The sequence below is a fragment of the Ilyonectria robusta genome (genome assembly GCF_021365365.1).
Source record: "Ilyonectria robusta strain PMI_751 chromosome Unknown BGZ61scaffold_5, whole genome shotgun sequence".
Lineage (NCBI taxonomy): Eukaryota > Fungi > Ascomycota > Sordariomycetes > Hypocreales > Nectriaceae > Ilyonectria > Ilyonectria robusta.
The window spans coordinates 801,825-821,308 of NW_025764439.1; the positions used below are offsets into that span (position 1 = coordinate 801,825).

General features: G+C 54.2%; 6 protein-coding genes across 6 annotated transcripts; 3 read left to right on the forward strand and 3 right to left on the reverse strand.

Moving 5' to 3' along the window:
• The first annotated feature begins 436 nt into the window (after positions 1 to 436).
• BGZ61DRAFT_504370 (RanGTP-binding protein-domain-containing protein) lies at positions 437 to 2,930 on the forward strand. The gene is made up of 3 exons (XM_046251796.1): positions 437 to 829; positions 901 to 935; positions 1,004 to 2,930. Exons 1-3 carry the CDS (start codon positions 650 to 652, stop codon positions 2,661 to 2,663), a joined length of 1,875 nt encoding a protein of 624 aa, XP_046107464.1. The 5' UTR covers positions 437 to 649; the 3' UTR covers positions 2,664 to 2,930.
• A 248-nt stretch (positions 2,931 to 3,178) lies between these two features.
• Positions 3,179 to 4,193, forward strand: BGZ61DRAFT_529638 (uncharacterized protein; the record flags this gene model as incomplete). The annotated part of the gene is made up of 2 exons (XM_046253432.1): positions 3,179 to 3,231; positions 3,383 to 4,193. The coding sequence occupies 2 exons, from the start codon at positions 3,179 to 3,181 to the stop codon at positions 4,191 to 4,193; spliced, it is 864 nt and encodes a 287-aa protein (XP_046107465.1).
• A 129-nt stretch (positions 4,194 to 4,322) lies between these two features.
• BGZ61DRAFT_475056 (cupin-like domain-containing protein) lies at positions 4,323 to 5,771 on the reverse strand (the record flags this gene model as incomplete). Its single annotated transcript, XM_046248636.1, has 3 exons — positions 4,323 to 5,418; positions 5,558 to 5,656; positions 5,698 to 5,771. 3 exons carry the CDS (start codon positions 5,769 to 5,771, stop codon positions 4,323 to 4,325), a joined length of 1,269 nt encoding a protein of 422 aa, XP_046107466.1.
• A 242-nt stretch (positions 5,772 to 6,013) lies between these two features.
• On the forward strand, positions 6,014 to 7,123 carry BGZ61DRAFT_345546 (casein kinase II beta subunit; the record flags this gene model as incomplete). The annotated part of the gene is made up of 2 exons (XM_046239802.1): positions 6,014 to 6,172; positions 6,254 to 7,123. The coding sequence occupies 2 exons, from the start codon at positions 6,014 to 6,016 to the stop codon at positions 7,121 to 7,123; spliced, it is 1,029 nt and encodes a 342-aa protein (XP_046107467.1).
• Positions 7,124 to 8,108: 985 nt separating this feature from the next.
• On the reverse strand, positions 8,109 to 12,658 carry BGZ61DRAFT_491788 (uncharacterized protein; the record flags this gene model as incomplete). Its single annotated transcript, XM_046250471.1, has 3 exons — positions 8,109 to 8,519; positions 8,569 to 10,154; positions 10,213 to 12,658. 3 exons carry the CDS (start codon positions 12,656 to 12,658, stop codon positions 8,109 to 8,111), a joined length of 4,443 nt encoding a protein of 1,480 aa, XP_046107468.1.
• Positions 12,659 to 15,630: 2,972 nt separating this feature from the next.
• On the reverse strand, positions 15,631 to 18,549 carry BGZ61DRAFT_345836 (autophagy-related protein 13-domain-containing protein; the record flags this gene model as incomplete). The annotated part of the gene is made up of 3 exons (XM_046239825.1): positions 15,631 to 18,111; positions 18,164 to 18,259; positions 18,325 to 18,549. The coding sequence occupies 3 exons, from the start codon at positions 18,547 to 18,549 to the stop codon at positions 15,631 to 15,633; spliced, it is 2,802 nt and encodes a 933-aa protein (XP_046107469.1).
• Between the last annotated feature and the right edge of the window lie 935 nt (positions 18,550 to 19,484).

A 19,484-nucleotide genomic window follows, 5' to 3' on the forward strand; every position in this document is an offset into this window, starting at 1 on the left:
ACGCCTAAAACCTAGCTGCGGACTCACTGTGAGCAGGCAGCAACCCTCAAAATCCATTCCGTCGACTGCTCCCTGTAATCACCACCGGCGCAGTTCATCCCGGTTTCGTTATATTCCCAACCCCTGGATGTCCCATGTAACGAAGCTCAGGTAAGATTTGTGATTCACCGTGGTGACTCACACACACGGTCACTCTCATCCCCCTCATCGCCTCGTCATAATTCACCAGTCGTCTGATTATCAAGTATCAGCCCAAACTTAGGCTGGCGTCTTGAAGGCTTCAGGTACAATGACAGACAGTGTGGCTGACAGCCGCAGTGACTTTGTGAACAAAGACGAGGAGGGGCAAGCCGTCAACTTCGCACTGTACACGTCGCCCCTCCCAGCTCAATGCACGCTTGTAAACTCCACTGTAACTTGGGTCAGCCAGTGCACCCGCCAACTCACTGCTCGCCTAGGCGTCTGTCATACTGGGTTGTTTGCATACAGCAGCGTTAATGAACACGCACCTGAATAACAAGCACCGCCAAACATGAGGGGCGTGCAACGTGTGTCGTGTTTTCTTCACCTCTCTTTCTACCCTTGAAGCGACCTGTCAGGGTTGCCTTCAGCCTCTCATGAACATTCTCTTCCACTTCATGGTGCCAGCATGGATGAATTTCTGGCCACCGTCGGCGTTCAGGCCATGAGATATGCCATCCGCTCCGGCATCTCGCTAACGTCCAACTACGCGTTGGGTCAGTATTCCCGCCTCATCAACTCGGTCGAGGACAAGAAGCTGCATCCCAAACTCAAGTCTCTCCGAAAGACCCTTGACTATAAAATCAAGGTACTTCTTTGCCTCTTCTGCAGCCAATACTCTACGAGGACGTCTTTACTAACCACCCACCGCCCCGGCAGATCATCTCCCCAGCCATAGACCTAATCGAGTTCAAGTTTGTGATCCCACAACCCGGTCTGCATTTCGTTTGCCGAAATGGATAGCTAACACTCATGCGTCAAGGTCTGGTAGAGGCAACATCTTCCTTGAGTCCGCTGTGCCCCTCGCCAAGTCGCTTCAAAAAGAGATCGCCTCCCTAGGACGCCGCATCGAAGCCGTCGCCAATGCTGAAGAAAAGCTGAACGACAACCATGTTAAATCCAAGGCGCCCCCTGCCCATCACGATGACCTGGAGACCATCATTGCTGGTATCAAAACTCTGCTAGACAGAATCGATCGCGAAATCCCACTCTTGCAGTTGGCAATAACCGCTTCGGGAGAGAGTCTCTCGACCTCACTACCCGCAGGCATCTCACCATCAAGGTTACTGCAAGCCAGCACCTTTCTCATTGTTGGCGATACCCAGTTTACCCAAGATCCAAGTAGGCCGGTCCAGATTGGACCCGCGTTCACCTTGTCCTTGTACATGCTGTCCCTGAGCCACGCCTCCACACTGAGCCCCCCAAAGTCAACAGAAATCTCGACAGTAGGTGATCCACTTTGCCATAACAATGGCCTAAAAAGCCGTCACGATAGAGGCACCTTTGGGTTAGAAGAAGGCGCTAGGAAACCCCTATGGCAGGAAGTTTTACACAAGGCCCGCGTTCGTCTATGCAGGACCCGACGGGATTACGCCTTCGACAGCACAGCAGGTTACCAATCCACCGCGGAAGGATCAGATCATTTTCACGAGTCAGCATCTCCTCGGATTCCCTTCGAAGGGAGCAATGAATACGCATATCATCTAGAAATTATTGAGGATCTTGATGATGGGCGTCTCCATGATGATGACCAGGAACGAAACCCTTACGAAGAAATTGCCACTGCTGGTATCCGAGAATCCATCCCAATACATCAAGTGTCCAAGATCTTCTATACCGACACCGGCAGAATCCTCAATATTGGTTCTGCCACGGATGGAGACCACAACCCAGTGCTATTATTGAAGCGCGATGTTCAGGCAGTTCCGAACTGGGACCCGGCCGGTGGAATCGCAGACTTTATCGAAGACGTGGAAAATAACGACGGCAGTATCACCCCAGAAACAAGCGACGGAACTTGTGGGGATGATGAGCAACTCGACATTGATAAGCAGCTCTTCCAGGAGTCGACCGCTGTGCAGTCAGAGGATTCGCGCAAAACGCTACAAAACAGCCGCCGCAAATTCATGTTCCCTGCTCATCTCGATCCTGAGTGGATAGCACTCGAGGTCTATGAGGAAGACGAGAGCTTTGAGGCCGAGGACGATGTGTCTGTAGCATCGGGTGAGGTCGGTGAACTGGAAGATGTTCCCTCAAAACAGAGTGCTCCACGAGATCGGACATCGCTTGACTCCAAGGTTGTGGATCAGATCAAGAGGTTGTCACTTCAATCATCAACGAGCTCAAACTCTCCACAGCCAGTGTCTCGCTTCCGAGATGCCGCTGAGACGCGAGACTTTGTGGCCAGATCACCGTTTGGAACTATCACCACATCATTGTCGCTGATGGAGATGTTGATCCGACTGACTAGTCTTCAAGGGTTTCAGCAAGCTTCACATCTCTCCATTCCCGATCACATCCTAACTTTCTTCCTAGAAGAGACGTCAACGACAGGTTTGGTGGGCGAGACACAATGGAGAGTTCGCAGCGACGCTAAGCGACGTATGGGCTTCGACCCATACACAGATACCCCAACCAGATAGACGTTGGGGTTTTAGGGAGCGCGGGTTATAGGCAAAATCTCCACGAAATTGCTGAAGAGTCCGACGGAGATGATAGGAATTGTTGAGAGGCTGTGCCACATGGGGTTGGGGTAAATAGCACAAGAGATGACCTTATTCCCAGAGACGAAATGCTTGGTTTGAAAGACGAGAGCTCGGAGCTAGAAATCAACATAACGCTGGAGCAGCAACAAGATACCGAGACTCTGGGACGAATTTGAAAGTAAAAGATACTCCAACTCATTACTTGCACTAATTATTCGTGATATTTGAGACTGTGGCTGAGACATGCATCCTGGGTAGACCGATCGGGGATGGAGCTACCCTACGTCACCAACGACGTAGCTCGAACTCTCCGACGGGGGTTTCAGACCTGACACCAACACCTCAAAAGCGGTCCTTCGAGTCCCCAGATCTCAGTTATTTAAAGATGGATAGCCCCAGCCAAGACCTAAAATCCATTTAAAAATTGAGTCCCAAGACACGACGTGTTGAAAATGGCGCCTTGGATCCCGCGAATGCATCTCTTTGAGATTGATGACCAGCCCTGGTAAGTACAATATGTGGTCCCCACCCTCATCTCCATCTTCCCCATCTTCCCCGTTTCTAGATATCATCAGCCCCTCTGTCTCTCAACTTCACAAGCATTGCTATACCGAACTCTGGAGCCGGGGACGAGACTAAACAATTAAACACTCTAGGTTCCCAGACTTCTTCCGCACCCGCGTCCAAGATGCCCTCACCCTCGCGTGGAAGTCGCAGACGCCCCTCCAGGCCCTCTCGCCCGCCCACATCGCCGCCAACCTCCTGATCCGTCACTTGGACGACGCCCTTTCCGAATACACCATGATCGACTTCTGCGCCGGCGCCGGCGGGCCCACGCCCTCAATTGAGCGTGTCGTCAACGGACACCTGCGCTCCCTTAACAAGGCCCCGGTCCGCTTTGTCCTCACCGACCTGCACCCCAATATCGACGCGTGGGACAAGGTTGCTAGCAAGAACCCGCTCATCACCTACGAGCGCGAGGGCGTCGACGCCAGCGCCGCACCAGATCATCTCGTGCGCCGGGACGATGGAAAAAGGACACTGCGCCTGTTCAACCTCGCGTTCCACCACTTTGACGATCCGTTGGCGACGGCCATCCTGCGCGACACGGTCGACACGAGTCAGGGCTTCGCCATCTTCGAGCTGCAAGACCGCAGCTTCGCCAGCGCCTTGACAAACCTGGTCTTGGGCATCGGTGTCATCCTGGCCGCGCCATTGTACGCCTGGAAGTGGCGATCTCCTGCCACTCTCATCTTTAGCTGGTTGATTCCAATACTCCCCTTCGTCCTCGTCTTTGACGGCTACATTTCCTCCCTGAGGACGCGGACACCAGAGGAGGTCGAGGTGCTGCTGCGGAGCTGCGGAGCGGACACGAGCGAATGGGAGATGCGTAGCGGGAGCGAAAGGCATATGTGGCCTTGCGGGTATCTCAATTGGATCATCTGTAAGCCAGTGTCAAGAACCTGACGGCATCGTAAAGTACATGTCTGGGTGAAATAAAATACAAATATCAATACACGGCCCCAGTGAAGAGGAAATCCGTCACTGGGTACCTTTTTCTTTCCAAGACGTGCGGGCTAGGGTCTGAGAGGAATGTCATCGGAACCACCAATTGACGGATCCATTGAGGTGTCCTTGAGAACCCTTACTCTTGACAGAATGCCACCACCCGTTGGGGATAAATAAAGAATCTCCGGGTCCCAACTGGGCCTCGTACAATTGGTCTGGAAGGGTATCCGGTTGCCATATGACCTCATGAAGAGCCTCGCGCTCCTTGCCCTCCATCATCTCCACTGTCCTGATGCGACTGTTGCCTTGCTGGTGGATGCGCCTCTGCACCTCAAAGAACAGCCGATCACCAGGGGCTGGGGGCATAAGCCGGATGAGCTTTGTGTTGCAGAGTTGGCAGAACAAGTTGGGGTTTGGGTCCCGGTGTAACGGCGTGTACGTCGGTTCCGTGCCGAGCCAGATACTGGAGCTATAGACGTCGCCCTTGCCAGCACTCCGGACGAGTTCCGGAGTGGGAAGGTCATCTTGTAGCGCGGTGGGGAGCTCCGTGAGGGATGATTGTGCGATGTAGAGTTCCACGGGTTCAGAGTGCTCGTGGTTTTGCAGGTGGTTGAACTCGAGGGCCTTGATGAGAAGACGGAGCGGCGCAAAGAGCTGGAAGAATGTTTGCCTGCCCAAATCCGCTATAGACGGCTCGAGGATGCTGGTGAGGATATGGTCTACAGGTTCCTTGCTGGAGAGGAGCCAGTTACGAAAGGCAATTAGGGCCTCCTGATTCTTAGGCAACGGTGCGACAAGTTCGTAGGGGAAAGGCCATTCCTGGAACTGAATCATGTACGGTGTCAGAGTCCATGGAGGTGTAACTTTGGCTGAGTCGTTGATGCCATCCTGGTGGAACCACTTGCTCGCGGCGGGTAGGAGGTTTGTTGAAGAGCCGGTATCCCGTGCGAAGAGGAAGGGTTTCTGAGGGCCTAGAGCCTGGTCCCGGAAGTTCTGGATATTGGAGAGTTCGGGAGGGGATGGTGTTAGGGGAATGGGCTGGGTGGTGAGTTGGCGACGGGTGGTCTTATAGAGTTGGCTGAGCCATGGCCGCGATTGGGTGAAGCAGAGACTCGTGGTCTTCCGCATGGGAGTTGTGTTGGACGATATAGACGTAGGAAAAGGGAAAAGAAAATAATCAAAACTACAAGGATAGAGAAAGTAGATGATTAGCTGTGTATATTGCTCGTGGAATATCCAGAGGATGGAGTGAGGATCGGAGAGAGGATCGGAGACCGGGAAAACCATGGAGCCGAAGACTCTTGGCCGCGGCAGGTACGGACCCACTGTCGGCGCCGGGCAAACCACCAGCGGTCGACCCTCTTCTCGCCAGTCGAGGACGACGGTTCGACGGCCCACCAAAGGTGATCAAATCCCCGTCGCTTGTCTCGCCCAACAGCAGCCGTATTCAACCCTCACGCACGCTCTCCCTCTGCGCCGCGCGACGCCGACGATGCGAGCGCGCTGAGCCGACTCTGCCGCATTGTCCCTCGCCATCGCCTACAGCCCAGGCTCCAGCGTCCTCTCGCGCCCTTATCCGCCTGGCTTCATCACCCCGCCTTGGTTGGCCCTTGACGACGCTATCGATACGCATCGATACCGGCCTCCCATCGACAGATCCTACCACTACCGCCCCCCCCGCCATCCACATACGTGCGACACCACCCTGAACCTCGCCTACGCGCACGCGCACACGGCCGTACCCACGCTCTCACGACTCGTTACCCCTCGATCCAAAAATGTCCACCTCGTCGGGCGTGCCCGAGTCGTGGATCTCCAGCTTCTGCTCCCTGCTCGGCCACGAGTACTTTGCAGAGGTCTCGGAAGAGTTTATCGAGGATGACTTTAACCTGACGGGTCTGCAGACCCAGGTTGCCATGTACAAGGAGGCATTAGAGGTATTCCACCTGCTCTGTTGCTTTCCGCCTGCAACTTTGCTCCTGGTTCAAGTCGTCAATGCTAACCCGTGCGCATCATAGATGATCCTAGATGTTGAACCAGAAGACGACGACGAAGAAGACGAGGAAGAGGAGGAAGAAGACGACAACGAGTCCGGCCTCGGCGACGGCCAGGAGCGCCTGGGTAGAGCCGGCGAACGGAGGCACCACAGTAGAATGGCCAGCGATCTCTCCGTCATCGAGTCATCGGCCGAGATGCTCTACGGCCTCATCCATCAGCGCTTCATCTGCTCTCGCGCCGGCATCCAACAAATGAGCGAAAAGTACGAGCTCGGCCACTTTGGCTGCTGCCCTAGGACAAACTGCGAGCAGTCCCGCACTCTGCCCGTCGGCCTCTCCGACATCCCTGGCGAGGATACCGTCAAACTCTTTTGTCCCTCCTGTCTAGACGTCTATGTCCCGCCCAACAGCCGCTTCCAAACCGTCGACGGCGCCTTCTTCGGCCGCACCTTTGGCGCCCTCTTCCTCTTGACCTTCCCCGAATACGACCTCTCCAAGCGTGGCATCGAGGTTCTTACTAACAACAACACCCGTGTCTCCGACTTAGAGGGTCTCGTCAACGGGATGTATGCTAAGAACATCGCCCCGGGCCTCGGCCCCGGCCGCATATATGAACCTCGCATCTACGGCTTCCGTGTCTCCGAGCGCGCTCGATCAGGCCCCCGGATGCAGTGGCTCCGTGGCCGTCCTACAAACATCAGCGAGCTAGACGAGGCCCGCCTCTATGCCGAGCAGAACCCAGAGTCAGAGGAAGACGACGAGAGCATGACCGCTAACGGCCGTGCCGGCTCTCGGCGCCGTCCGCCAGGCAATGCCCGCCTGCGCCAGCGGCAGCACCAGAACGGCAGCCCCATGGCGTTGTCGACCAACGGCGCCGAGTCCGAGCTGTAGTGTCGCCCGGCCGCGGCAGATAGGCCCGAGCCAGAGCCGCAGTGTGGCCGCGAGCTCGAGCGCGGTCGTTCGAGGCTGCCCCGGCGCCCCAGGCCCTGCTGCCAACTCGGCTTTGGTGCAGGGGTAGAGTGACACAACAAGAGGGTTGTGGAAGACGTCAAACAAGGAGGATATCAGACGAGGGTATGGGAAGATGGATATTCAGAGGCGACGGGGACGATTGGGGCTCTTCGGACTTGCGGTATTAATGCATAGATGGCGTTGAACGTTATTAGGCTACGAAAAATACACATATGAACTGCGTATCAGGGGTTCCTCCAGGATGGGTATTCGGCCCTGGCGTAGAGTGTATTCTGCCATGTTGGTTGATCAGGCAAAGACACAGGGGGAGGATCTTGGACACATCATGCGGACTGCGTCCCTTGACTGGATTTCCCATTCAAATATCTCCATCATTTGTGGCACTGCCGTCTCTCTCCCACAGTCGTACTGCAAAGATCACAGATGTGGCTGCATCTCCTTGCAATCACCAAGCACTTGTATATCATGCACCAATGGTAGACGAAGCACTTGCCATGAAATCGTATCAAAAAAATACCAACCAAGAGACGTCTATTCGTCCATCAACCAGATGACGAGTACGAAGTACACTGTCATGCCTCATTCATCTACTCCTTGCATCTATCATCCGAACGCACAGAAGCAGTTTGCAAACTCCCACCATTCGCTCCTCGGGGGAAAATAGAAATGAAGGACCCTAGATACATCTTCAGTGTTGTTCCTAAACACTCAACGCCGTCTGGTCCTCGCCCTGTCGTATTTATCATATGCAATACTCGTCTTGTCGTAAATGGTGAAAAAGGAAAGGATACTAAGGGAATGAATGAGTTTCAGGCTATCGGGTATCGAAGTCGCTGATTGATTCATCCACGGACGTATTCAATCATCCGAATGATCAAGAGATCTAAATTCATCGGCGTTCTTATCAACCCGGAGGGATGTCCTGGTATTCTACACCGCCACCGAGTTCCTTGGCCGTTTCCTCGGCTTTTGGCGTAACGTCATCATTAGTGTTGAGGTCCATCCCAGACTTAGCACAGAACCAGCCTCCTCGCTCCCACTCGCCGGGCTCGTACAAGCAAGAGTTCCGGACTTCCTCTTCGGAAATTCCCATGAGAAGCGTGCTGAGTCGCTTGAAATCAATTGGCTTGAGGATCCATCCATCGAATCCAGCGTCCACGTAGGTAGGCCGCTCACGCTCGATGAGAGAAGCCGAAACCGCAAATATGGGGATGCGACGGTTGCTAGCTGCAAGGGATGAATGACCGGCATGCTCATGTGACATCTCCATGGCCCGAATCAACTTGGTACTAGTGAGACCATCCACAATAGGCATCTATTTCACAATTAGCTGGAGTTATGGGCTCAATGGAGAGCCGACTTGCCTGCATATCCATCAACACCACATCAAACTTTGATGACTTCTCTCGATAAACCATTGCGCAATCCTCGCCGTTGACGGTATGGTGAACCTCATGCCCAGCTCTCTCTAGCCGTTTTCGTAGGACCTTCATATTGATCGGGTCATCTTCCGCAATCAATACCTGAAGTGCGAATTGATCGGTCCCAGCGCTCACTATACTATTTGCGCGGGCTTTTCGACTCAACGAATCCTTGTCGTCCTGGAGTTCAAAGAGCACACGAGAGTTCCCTCCAGTTTGTGGTTGTTGGGGAACCTCGGTGTACTCGTCGGCTACTCTGACAGCCTTGAGAGGAGTCTTGGAATCGCGGACACCCGTATACCCAGACTCTACTGTCGGGATGATAAGAGGTTCAGGGCTCTTGGTATTTTGCGATTTGGGGCCAGTTGGGCACGTCTTGATACCAAGACCTTCTCCAACCATCGATAGATCTGAGTTCACGACTGAATGTGTGCTTTGGTAGAAGGGATATTCAGTCTCCTTGTCCTCCAAGGATAAGGGAGTTTGAATGGCGTTGATCAACCGATCGGCGTCACTCTGATGACTGCCATGACTCCCCAAACTTCCAACGCTGTGCCGGCTCTCAAAGCTTCCTCGCTCACCAGCAATCTCTGCTTCGACGTTCAAGTTGGATAGACTCGTCTTATTAACAAGCAGTATCTCACCCTCGGGAGCAGCCGCTATTGACGAGGGGGCAGAGGTGACTGGGTTTGACGATAAGGTGGCTCGAGAGGAAGCATTCCCGCGTGCAGGTCCCGGGATAGTCGATTCATCGGGAAGACGGAAAGGCAGCTGTATCACAAATCGTGACCCCTGGCCAACTTCTGATTTAAGACGAAGCTGGCCGTCCATGTTCCTAACGATACGAGCAACAACAGCGAGACCAAGCCCCAGGGTTCGTATGCCAGTTGGAGTCTTGGCTAAGGATGGTGACGGAAGAGGCGAATCCTCTGTGCTGACTTGTTCTAGATCACGGAATAGCACGTCCAGTTGGCGGTCGCTCATCCCAGTTCCCGTGTCTTCCACAACAAAGTCGACAACGGCCACGCGATCGCTAACCTCGGACACGAACACTTCAACTTTAACATGACCGATTTCAGTATGAGTGACAGCATTTGCTGTGACGTTTGAGATTGCTTGTCGAATTCGCCGCTCATCGCCCTGTACAAAACGGGGCAACCCAGGGTGTTCGATGATATCGTATTTGATTCCTTTCCGCTTGGCATCGACTTCAAAAGGATTCGTCGCTTCTTTGACACAGACGGAAAGCTCGAATATTTCGTCCTTGACTAGGTTCTGGCCCTCCTCTGTCTTGGTCAAATCGAGAAGATCATTGATTACATAAATCAAGGACTTGGAGGCTGAATGGGACCGAGCCAGATTCTCGCGAGTTTCTTGATCGAGTGACCCCTCAAGAGCGATTTCGAGATAGTTGATGATGGCATTTAATGGCGTCCGAACTTCGTGTGCTGAGTTAGCGAGCAAGAGACGAGTGAGCTTGCTGTTTTGGATCGCTGCCTCCTTCTGGCGCCAAACTTCGATGAATTTTCCTAGGAATAAAAGTGAGTATTTGAGAACAAGATATGAGCGAGCATAAGACAATCTCACCGTAAACCAGACAAAGCACAGCAGCTGTTTCGACTTGCTCTTCATTCCACTCCCGGCACATCCCTAGAACTGTCTCATGCCAAGTCTTGAAACTTTTCCTGGGCTCTAGGTAGCTTGCTGTGCCCTCGCGAACCACCTTCTCGTAAGGATTGCCAGCCCACTTCACTTCCTTGATTTGTGCTCGACGGAAGAAGACGATAAAATCGCTGCCACCTACACTCAGTGGAACATACAACAAGCCGGCGATGATCTGAAAGCCAGGTGGATATTGTAGGTCAGGAAACGCTTCTGCGATATTTTGCGAAGAGACCACGGACGTGAGCTTGCGCATGCGGAGATATTCAAGCATGGCCAAGGCTTCTTGACTTTGATCAATGATTCCTAGTATCTTCGTCTCCCCCTTTATCGAGAGTAGCCCAAAGTCGGCATCGAAAAGTTTCAAGAGATCTTCTGAGGAGGCAATTATATATCCGGATGGATTCTTGTCGGTAGGAGCGGTGTTGATGAGTTTCCGGGCTTGTAGGCGTGAGGCATAAGAGAGTCTCTCGATATTCCTGGAGGCGGTGTCTCCGACCAAGCGACACATTTTCCGGATTGGAAAGGATACTCTCATACCCTGATTGCCATAAGAATGACAAGAAATCAGACCCCATAATTCGTCGAAAGCGTTGATGGATATTGACATCGATGATCGCACAGCCATGTTGGTCAGGTATTTCAAGTGAATTGGGGACATGGCGCGCAGGTAGGCATGGCTCATGTCTAAGGGGACATCTAGGTCCTCTTTTGTTCGACAGACGATTCGGGCCGTATCTTGATCTCGATCGTAGAGTAATCGGACCTTGTTTAACTTGTAAAGATCTCGCGCTTGCCGAGGGATGTCGGAAGCTGGGAAGTGGAGTCCTTTGTACAAATCCCTGGTTTGAGAGGTATCGACCAACTCAGTGACGACCTTCCCGTTGAAAGTTGAATCAAACTGGTAGATCATGACACGGTGGAAACCAGTCAGTTCTTTGACGATGCCAACTAAAATCTTGAGAAAGATCTCCAAGTTGTTGGCAGATGCAAGTTGTTCCTGAACCTGTGACAGGATATCAAAGACTTGCATTGCGCCCTGCTCCCCTCTCCTTTTCCTCGCACTCCTGAGAACTCTGAGAGGCTTGCTAAGAATCTCGGTGCTCTCTTCAATCTCCTCTAGCGTGGGGTTGGACTGGAGGGTGTCGTGCGGGATGTCAGGGGTCAATTCATCCGCGGGTCGGAGAGGATATTCCATGTCATCGTCCATCTCGAACTCGCAAATGACTAAATCCGGATGGGCGGGGTTGATATGAATGGCACACCAAAGCTTCTTACTCCTCATCTTGAGGGTTCGAATAGATATGCTGAATACCTCCGGTCCGTTGATGGCGGGGTCGGCGTCTTCGTCGCGGATAAAATCGATGTGGTCAAGGAGGTTGTCCTGCTGCTCGTCGGTCAATATATCAAGGAAGTTCTTCAGCTGGAAGAGTTGCCGGGGTGAGTAGCCTAGCATTCTCTCTGAGTTTTCACTGGCATATCGCACGACAAAGAATCCCTCGGCCTCCTCACGCAAGGCAAGTAGAACCCCGAATATTTGGACAGCACCAGGCGTGTGAATCGGCTCGTCCTCGCATCTTTGTAGGGCACCGTCCCGACCGGTGATGACTGCATGGCCGTCGTCGGTCACCACGTGCGTGACACGGCTAGTGACATGGTCGTCGGCCATTGATTGATTTGTTGAGACATAGGATGTTGTTCCGGGATCGGTATTAGGTACTGCGGGCAAGGATTCGTCCCCTTCGTGGTCAGAAGTGGCAATGTCGAGCTCCAGAGGAGAGGCTGTGGGACCGTGTCTTGCAGCGTCAAGTTGTATGCGTGACATGGGACCGCTCATAGTATTCTTCCTCCGTGCCGTGGCTGCAAAGCGGTCGCTGGGTGTTCTCGAAGGCATGGTATCTGAGCGCCTCAGGTCCGATCCCGATTCCCGTAGGGCATTGCTCGAGAGCGGAATAGGAATCCCTCGCATTTCGCCGTCGCGTGTGGGGGGGAAGTACTCGTCGCGGGAGGCTCTGGCGCTGGTAGCTCTAACGCTGGGAGGACCGATGTTGATGACGGACCGAATAGGGAACACCCTGTCACTTGAGATTTCCGAGGGCGTGGAGCGGTGCCCCATCTCTGTATCGGATCCGAGGCTCAATGGCGAGAAAAGAGGATCCGAGTATGCGACGCTGTTGCGCTCACTTCGCGCGGTGCCCGAGAGATGTCTGTTTGGCCCTGTCGGATTGGTTTCCACGGACAGAGGGCCAACATCTGCCCGTGAAGACTCGCCCGTGGAAGGAGGCTCAGACTCGATGGGCGCTTGTGAAGAGGTGGTTTGCTCCTGAAGGTCGCTATCGGCCGGATCCTCGATTCCCTGCGGCGTACCCATGGTGAACCTGGCCGCACCTAAAAGTGACGATGCTGCAACTTAGGGAAGAAGGCGAGTTAAGAGAAGTGAGAGTAGGAGTGGGAGTGGGAGTGGAAGTGGTTGAGCAGCGAGGGCAGCCGCGATGTCGCACATGCCCGTGGTCGAATCGCACAAGAAACCAGTACAGAAGTCAGGTGCCGTTGGAAGGGAACAACCTCGAGGGAGGCACGTCACAGCAAACGATACAAGCCAGATCCAAGATGTAGCACGATCGGCGGACACTGACGAGCGAGGCTGTTGACGGTGAGAGATGGTGCGGATGGATGAGAAAGAGTGAATTTGGCTAGTAGGGGTGTCTCGGTGCTCGGAACTCGAGTGGAATGAAAATGATTTGACAGAGCGCCGTGACTCCTCGTGGCTCCTCGTGGCTCCTCCTGGCGGTTGTGTTTGAATGTACAGTCAAATGTGTCGTGCTATGAAGGTGGTCGCGAAGTGCTTGTGAAGGTGCTCGTGGAGGTGGCGATGCACAGTGCGCTGGATTTTGGGCCCGAGTGGGACGCCTGCTTTAGCTTGTCGATCCTATCGCCCTGGCCCGAAATCCCCCATGCTACCAAGAAGCTACGGGGAAGCTACGAGGTGAGCTACTGTAAGCGGGGGTCTTTGAGTGGCGAAGAGGTACCTAGGTATGTAAGTCCCTTGATTCAGTGGGCAGCCCTTAGTCTCGTGCCTTTGGAATTGCCGTGGCGGGTGCGTGATGGAGGCGGACGCGCACTGAAGAAAAAGGCTTGAGTCTTAGACAAACCGGCCCAATTGCAGCGGCTGACCGAAGCCAAAGATCAAAGATCAGAGACAGGACGCCTGTGATCGCCCCGTCATGCCTTGCAAAATGACCTATCATGAAGCAGGGTGCCATCATGCCGTGCGCTAGCTTGTCCGAGAGTGCCAATTGCAAGGACCAGAACCGCCTCCAGGGCGATCATAGCCCAAGAAGCAAGCCATGGGTCGATAGAGCAGGGACGAGATCCGGCCACCATCATCTAATTATATATAATCTCTGGTCTCTGGTCGCGGGTCCAGATCCCCCTATTGGCATGTGAGGCGATACAGATCCGTCCTCAAGACGTCTTACACCAGATGTGACGCGCCAACTCTAGCCCATGGACAAACGGACATCGAGAGGGTTGAAACAATTCACTCTAGCCCGTCTACCGTACTGCCGGCATACCCAGCCCGCCTATGCATCCACGGCAATCGGCCATGAGGGTGCCCACGTCTCCTTGCTTGCACCTCAAAGCGGGCCATCCCTCCGCATCTCCAACTCGCCTCCGGCAAGGGTGCAGCACCCTGATTGCGGCATGTGGCGTGGCTCAGTGAAACCAATCCATATTCAGGGACAGCAGCCCACTGATGGATCTGAGACCAGATTCCACGGGCTAGACCCTAACGACGGTGCTTGAGGGGTTGAAGATACTGTACATGCGGGCAGAAAGCGCTGGAAAGAGGCAGTTTGGGGCTTCCCAGCCGCGCACTGTGCATTCACTCTACGCCACTTGCCTAAAAAAGTGTATGACATCATTCAAACCGGCGTCGATGCTCCGGAGATACAGGGGACATGATGCGCTAATTGCTGATTAGAACCCGAACTGGGGCTCAACACCCTGGCCTCAAGCCCCATGCCTTGCCGTCTCCTTGTTTCTACATCGTACTTCGTAAGCTGAAACGGCTCGGTCAGTCTGCTAGCTCCAGTTGCCCGAGGAAGTTGGCCACAATACCGGTTTCACCTGTTCGCCTTACACTATGCGGTACACTTCCCTTTACTAGGTACGTAAATGCGAGTCAGTTTGTGCCTTGCCCCACATGACCTTGGATGGGAGTCATTGCCACAGAGGACCCTGTGGGATGGTGACCTCTCAGCCGTCCCGGAGTGACCACACTGAGGCTTTGCACACTCTGCCCAACGCAGTACAATCTGCAACTGATTCAACTACCCAAGGCAACAATAGCAGCGTCATAAGAACTTCAACACAATTTTGTTCAGTATTATGTACTGAAGTATATTTTAATTTAACAATAACTAAAACCTCACTTGTAAAAGAGTAAGATCTAAATTTAAGTACATGGAGCGAGGGCTAGATACTATTGAACATGTTAAACGTCCTGCGCCAGCCCTCGCAGTCCCCCTCTCTCTCGCAACATTACTCTGATTCCAACAAGACAAGTTCTCCATCAAAGCACTAATCTCCAAGGAGCCATCAATGCTGTCAGTGACCGTAATGATAAGATGCTCGGATATCTTTCTTGGTTCTTCCAGAACCTCCTCTTCTCAACTTGTCTGCCACCGGCCAGCCTCCAAGACACGAAGTTGATCGGACGGGAGGTAGTTCTTTAAGGTCTCCGCGGCCACAACTTACAGGGCAGGACCCAGATTGTTGTTATCCTTCATAGCTTATCGAGTTCACTTCTCATACCGCCTTGTCTCTTCCAAGTGACTGCCGAACAACTCGTCGAGTTATATTCGGGTTGTCTGGCTGGAGGCTAGCGTTTCACTCGAAGAGCGGAGCTTTGAGGGATCAGAGTATACTGTGGACTTATTGTACTTATGTTATAGTTTAGATATGCAACCTCTCTGTGTACATTTCCAAGTCCTCTTCAACTCCAACACCGTACCGTGACCGACCTGGATACATATATACATCCAAGCCAGCTCGCTCACAAATATGTTCAAGTGCCTGCCTTTCCATTCTGTTTCCTTTCCATGCATATCCGCAAACCCTCGCCGTATGCCACAAACAAATGCAATATGAGAACCCTCGACGCCAGATCAACAAAGCTTTCAGCCAGAAACCGAAGAAACCAAAAGCGCCAATCCTGCCGGCAACTCCGCCTGAGGTCACTAGGACCCAGCTCTAGATGATTCCAACATGCCTCCTCCTCCAGCTTCACATGAAGTATTTGCTAACTATAGTCTAGAAGGAAACACACATCTGACAACTTTACCACCCTCGTCGTGAAGTACCTCGAGTCTCGTATCCCCCGCGGTCAGATACGGTCTCTGTGGGTGCTTGCTCACCGCTTCGTCCTTCTTCTATACTTCGTCGGCCTTGCGCATCCACCTCTGAGAAATCGAACATAAGTGGTTCCTCGCCGACCAATTCGTCGTCACCTCTGGCCAATCTGTTGACCGATCCAGTAAAGCTGCCTCTTGAGGATTGCGGCGGGGTCTGTCGGTGAGCCGCTCCCATGCCCATGTAACGGCGTCTTCCAAATGGCGAGCTTGACGTGGCCACGGGGATAAACCCCTCCGGTGGGTTCTCCTCGGATAGTCCCCGTTGCATCATCGCAGATGTTTCGGCAGTCTCGATTTCAGCTGCCGGTTGAAATCCGCCCGGCAAGCCCCCCTGAGCTGTAGATTGCTCTTCCAGTTGCATCTGCCTTCCGAGCAGAATGCTCATCGTAGGCGGCTCTCTATCCTCTGCTCCCAAGCTAATGCTTCGGTTTGCGAATGCCAAGTCCGTCTCATCATCGTCTGCCAATGCCCGATTCTGCTGTGCCGCCGAGCTAGATCGTCGTTGGTATGAGTTTAGTCGTGGTGATAGGGGGATATCGATGGCGGTTGTGCCGTCCTGGGTAATTGTGCTCTCTCTGGTAGGTCCAGACGGGGCACTCTCTAGTGCACGGCCCTGTCGTGAAGTGATTCGGCCTTGGCCCGTGTAGTCGATAATCGAGTTCTCGCTCAAGCGGGAGGGAATCGCAGGTGTATGCGGCGTATGCGGTGAGAGTGGCTTTCCGGGAGATGACGACGCCGACATGGACGCCGGGGCTACCATACCAGGTACACTCGTCAGCTGCCTGCTTGATGAGCTCGAAGAACGCTGCATCTGCACCGAAGAAGTCATTGACTCTGTTAGAGCATTGTTGGAGTCCTTCATCATGTGGAACTTAGAAAGCTGAGCCACGGTTCGATTCGTTGCCGACTCTCCCCTCTTGGTAGGTTCAAAACTCTTGAGTGTCTTTTTACTGTCGAGTGCTTTCAGGAAGTCGGAGATATTATCATCCTCAGTCTGAAGCGATTCAGAGCTGGTGCCAGCCACTTCTGCGAGGAGACCAGAACCTGGCTGAGCTACTGACGAGGCCAGACTTTGTCTTCCGCTGCTACCTTGCTCGTCGTCTCCAGCTCTGCTTGCGCCGCCAAAGGACAACCGACCTCGGCGGTGCGTAAAGCTACTGCTGTACCGGCTTGCTGAAGCCGGTTGAGGTGACCCTACAACGGCGGTGTTTACACCTTGGGGAGGTCCACCTCGTAGAGATGCTGGCATGCCCGCAGTGAGAGACGTCCGGTTTCTAGCCTGTTGGAGAGACGGGATCCCACCTGTTCGGGAAAATGAATTTGGCGATGCCGGGGAGTCGGCTTCTACCTGTCGTGGAATTGGAGAACCCGAGAGCGAGCCTGCCTTGAATGGTTGAAATGAAATCGATGGTCTACGACCATGACCCTCCACCGTTCGCAACGCTGGGCGTGTCGCTGTATGGCGACCGATCGGTAATGAGCTCGGGCCGTCTATTTCGGTGCTTATGGGTAATGACTCGGGGGGAGAGCTTGTATCGGAGCCTGGTGGGCGCACAGCTCTTAATGCTGAGATGGGACTCGTCCCTAGAGGATCGTTGCCGTGAAAGGTCGACAGACTGCCGTACGTCTGCTGCAAATCACTGATATTTGGACGAGCCCGGTTATCACGCAGCGAGCCGACCTCGGCCATGGGCACTCGAGGACGGTCTGACTGTTGGGGTAGTGATGGCCTGAAGAAGTTCTCATCAACACCCATGAACCGTGAGCTTAGGAGGGCCTCGGAGTCGTCGACGCGAAAGTTGCAGTCATTGCGATACGTGACAACAGTGCTCAGTCGTCCAACTGGCACCTCTAGATCCCCAAACATGTATTCTGTCACTGGGTCTGGTCTGCCATCGATGGGGAGCCTCAGTTGGTCCAGGCGTGGCCGGGTGGGCTCAGAGGTGCGTATTCGGATTCGGGGGATGAGGGCAGGGTGAGAATGCTTTGCTGGGCCTTGGCTGGCGAATTTCCAGGCGGGCAATAGGCGGGTGGTGATGAAGAGGGATCTGAAGAAGACAATGGCCTTTTTGTAGATCGTTGGGAGAGTAGGGCCAAAGTCGTCAATCGGTATCGCGCCCGTCGGCTTGAGATCGACTCGCCATCTCTCGAGGATTACGTCGGGGCTCCGGCGGGACGAGCTAGGCGGGCTACCAGTGGACGACCCCGACGAGTTCAACTGCTCCATTACATCCCATCTCTTTCCATTCTCGTCGACAATGACAAGACTCTGACTTTCTTTTAGTTGGGAGGCATCGAGATAGACTTCGATAACCATGGGCGGTGGCTGGTTGTCGAGGCTGCCGCAGTTCTTCCAGACCTTGAGTTCTTCCCGGAAGTCGTCGATCTCGTCGGTCTCGATTTGGAACTATGACGATGATGAGCAAGTCAATCCTACCAGCAATTGCTAGGAACCATACCCATTTGTTGGCTCTCCGGGCGCCGTTTACATTGCGCGATGGTTTCACTTTGATACGGGAGTTGAGGACGAGGGCAGCAGTTTTTGAGTAGAAGTTCTGCGGCACAGTTAGTCCAAGCCGCCAGTGAATCCAAGCTGGGATGGGCAGGACGGCCCACGTACCTGGATTATCTGGTCGAGCTTCTTGACCGACTCGGCAGGCGGGCCAGGTGATGAGGGCTTCTCCAAGACGGGAGATTCAAGGGTCTCTCTGCCCGAGACGGTCGAGCCGGCGCGGGATCGGGAGCCAAGGACAGCTTCCCTCGGGTTTGTTGGTCGGGATGGGTTGGGCTGTTGCATCGCAACGGGGGACGAGACCCGGGCCGGGCCTCGAGGTTGTTGGTGCATGGTGACTGACTGAGGAGCGAGTGTAGATGTTGGGGGCTCGGGGGGATTGAGAGCCCGGATCGATGAGATCACGAATGGATGGGGATATCGGCCTGCCACCGGAGCAGCTCATCCATGGTTCATGTCGCGAGACTCGGGGCGAAGGCGGGGGGAGACGGAGGAGACGGAGGAGACGAGGAAGCCGGGGCGAGATGGATCGTTGGGCGTGTCTGGTCGAGTCGGCGTGCGGAAACTGTGGATTGGCAGGCGGTCGGGCGAACAAGTGGAAAAACCAATAATCAAAAAAGTCCTGGGACGAGGCAGCTGCCCGGGCGAGATGCAGGCACAGCCAAGCAGCAAGCAACGAGTGCAGGCAGCGAAAGCGACCGGGGTGTGGGCGCCAGGATGTGGTTGATGCGGCGGCCAGCGAATCGAAGGGCCGACGTGTGACTGTATCGCGTATCGGTATCGGGCGCTCGCAGCGGGGGGGCGGGTTGGAGATGGGAGATGCAACGGGTACACAGCGAGGACAAGACGACGGGATGGAAGAGCGCAAAACAGGAGGAGAAGGGATAGAAGCTGATGAGAGAGTCGCCAGAGCTGTCCAGGTGCTGTCCAGGGAGGTCACGACGTTGCAGGAGGAGACGAGCACAAGCACAGGGTCCTCGTGATGGGCGCCGGCGAATGGATTGGACGGAGGGCTGTCGTCATCGGCTAGAGCCGCACGTCAGAGGGAGGAGGATGGATGGAGGAGGCCCAGGTTGGTAGTAGTGGTGTCTCGCCGCAGCAAGCGCCCAGAACCAGATGAGACAACAAGACCACCGCTGTGGCAGCCTTGCAAGGCGGCAATTGATACGGATGGGATGAGGTGAGATGATAGGCGACGCCGGCGCAGTGTGATGGGACGAGAAGGGGACCTAGGGAGGGAGGAGGCGGCGGAACGACAATTGTCATGC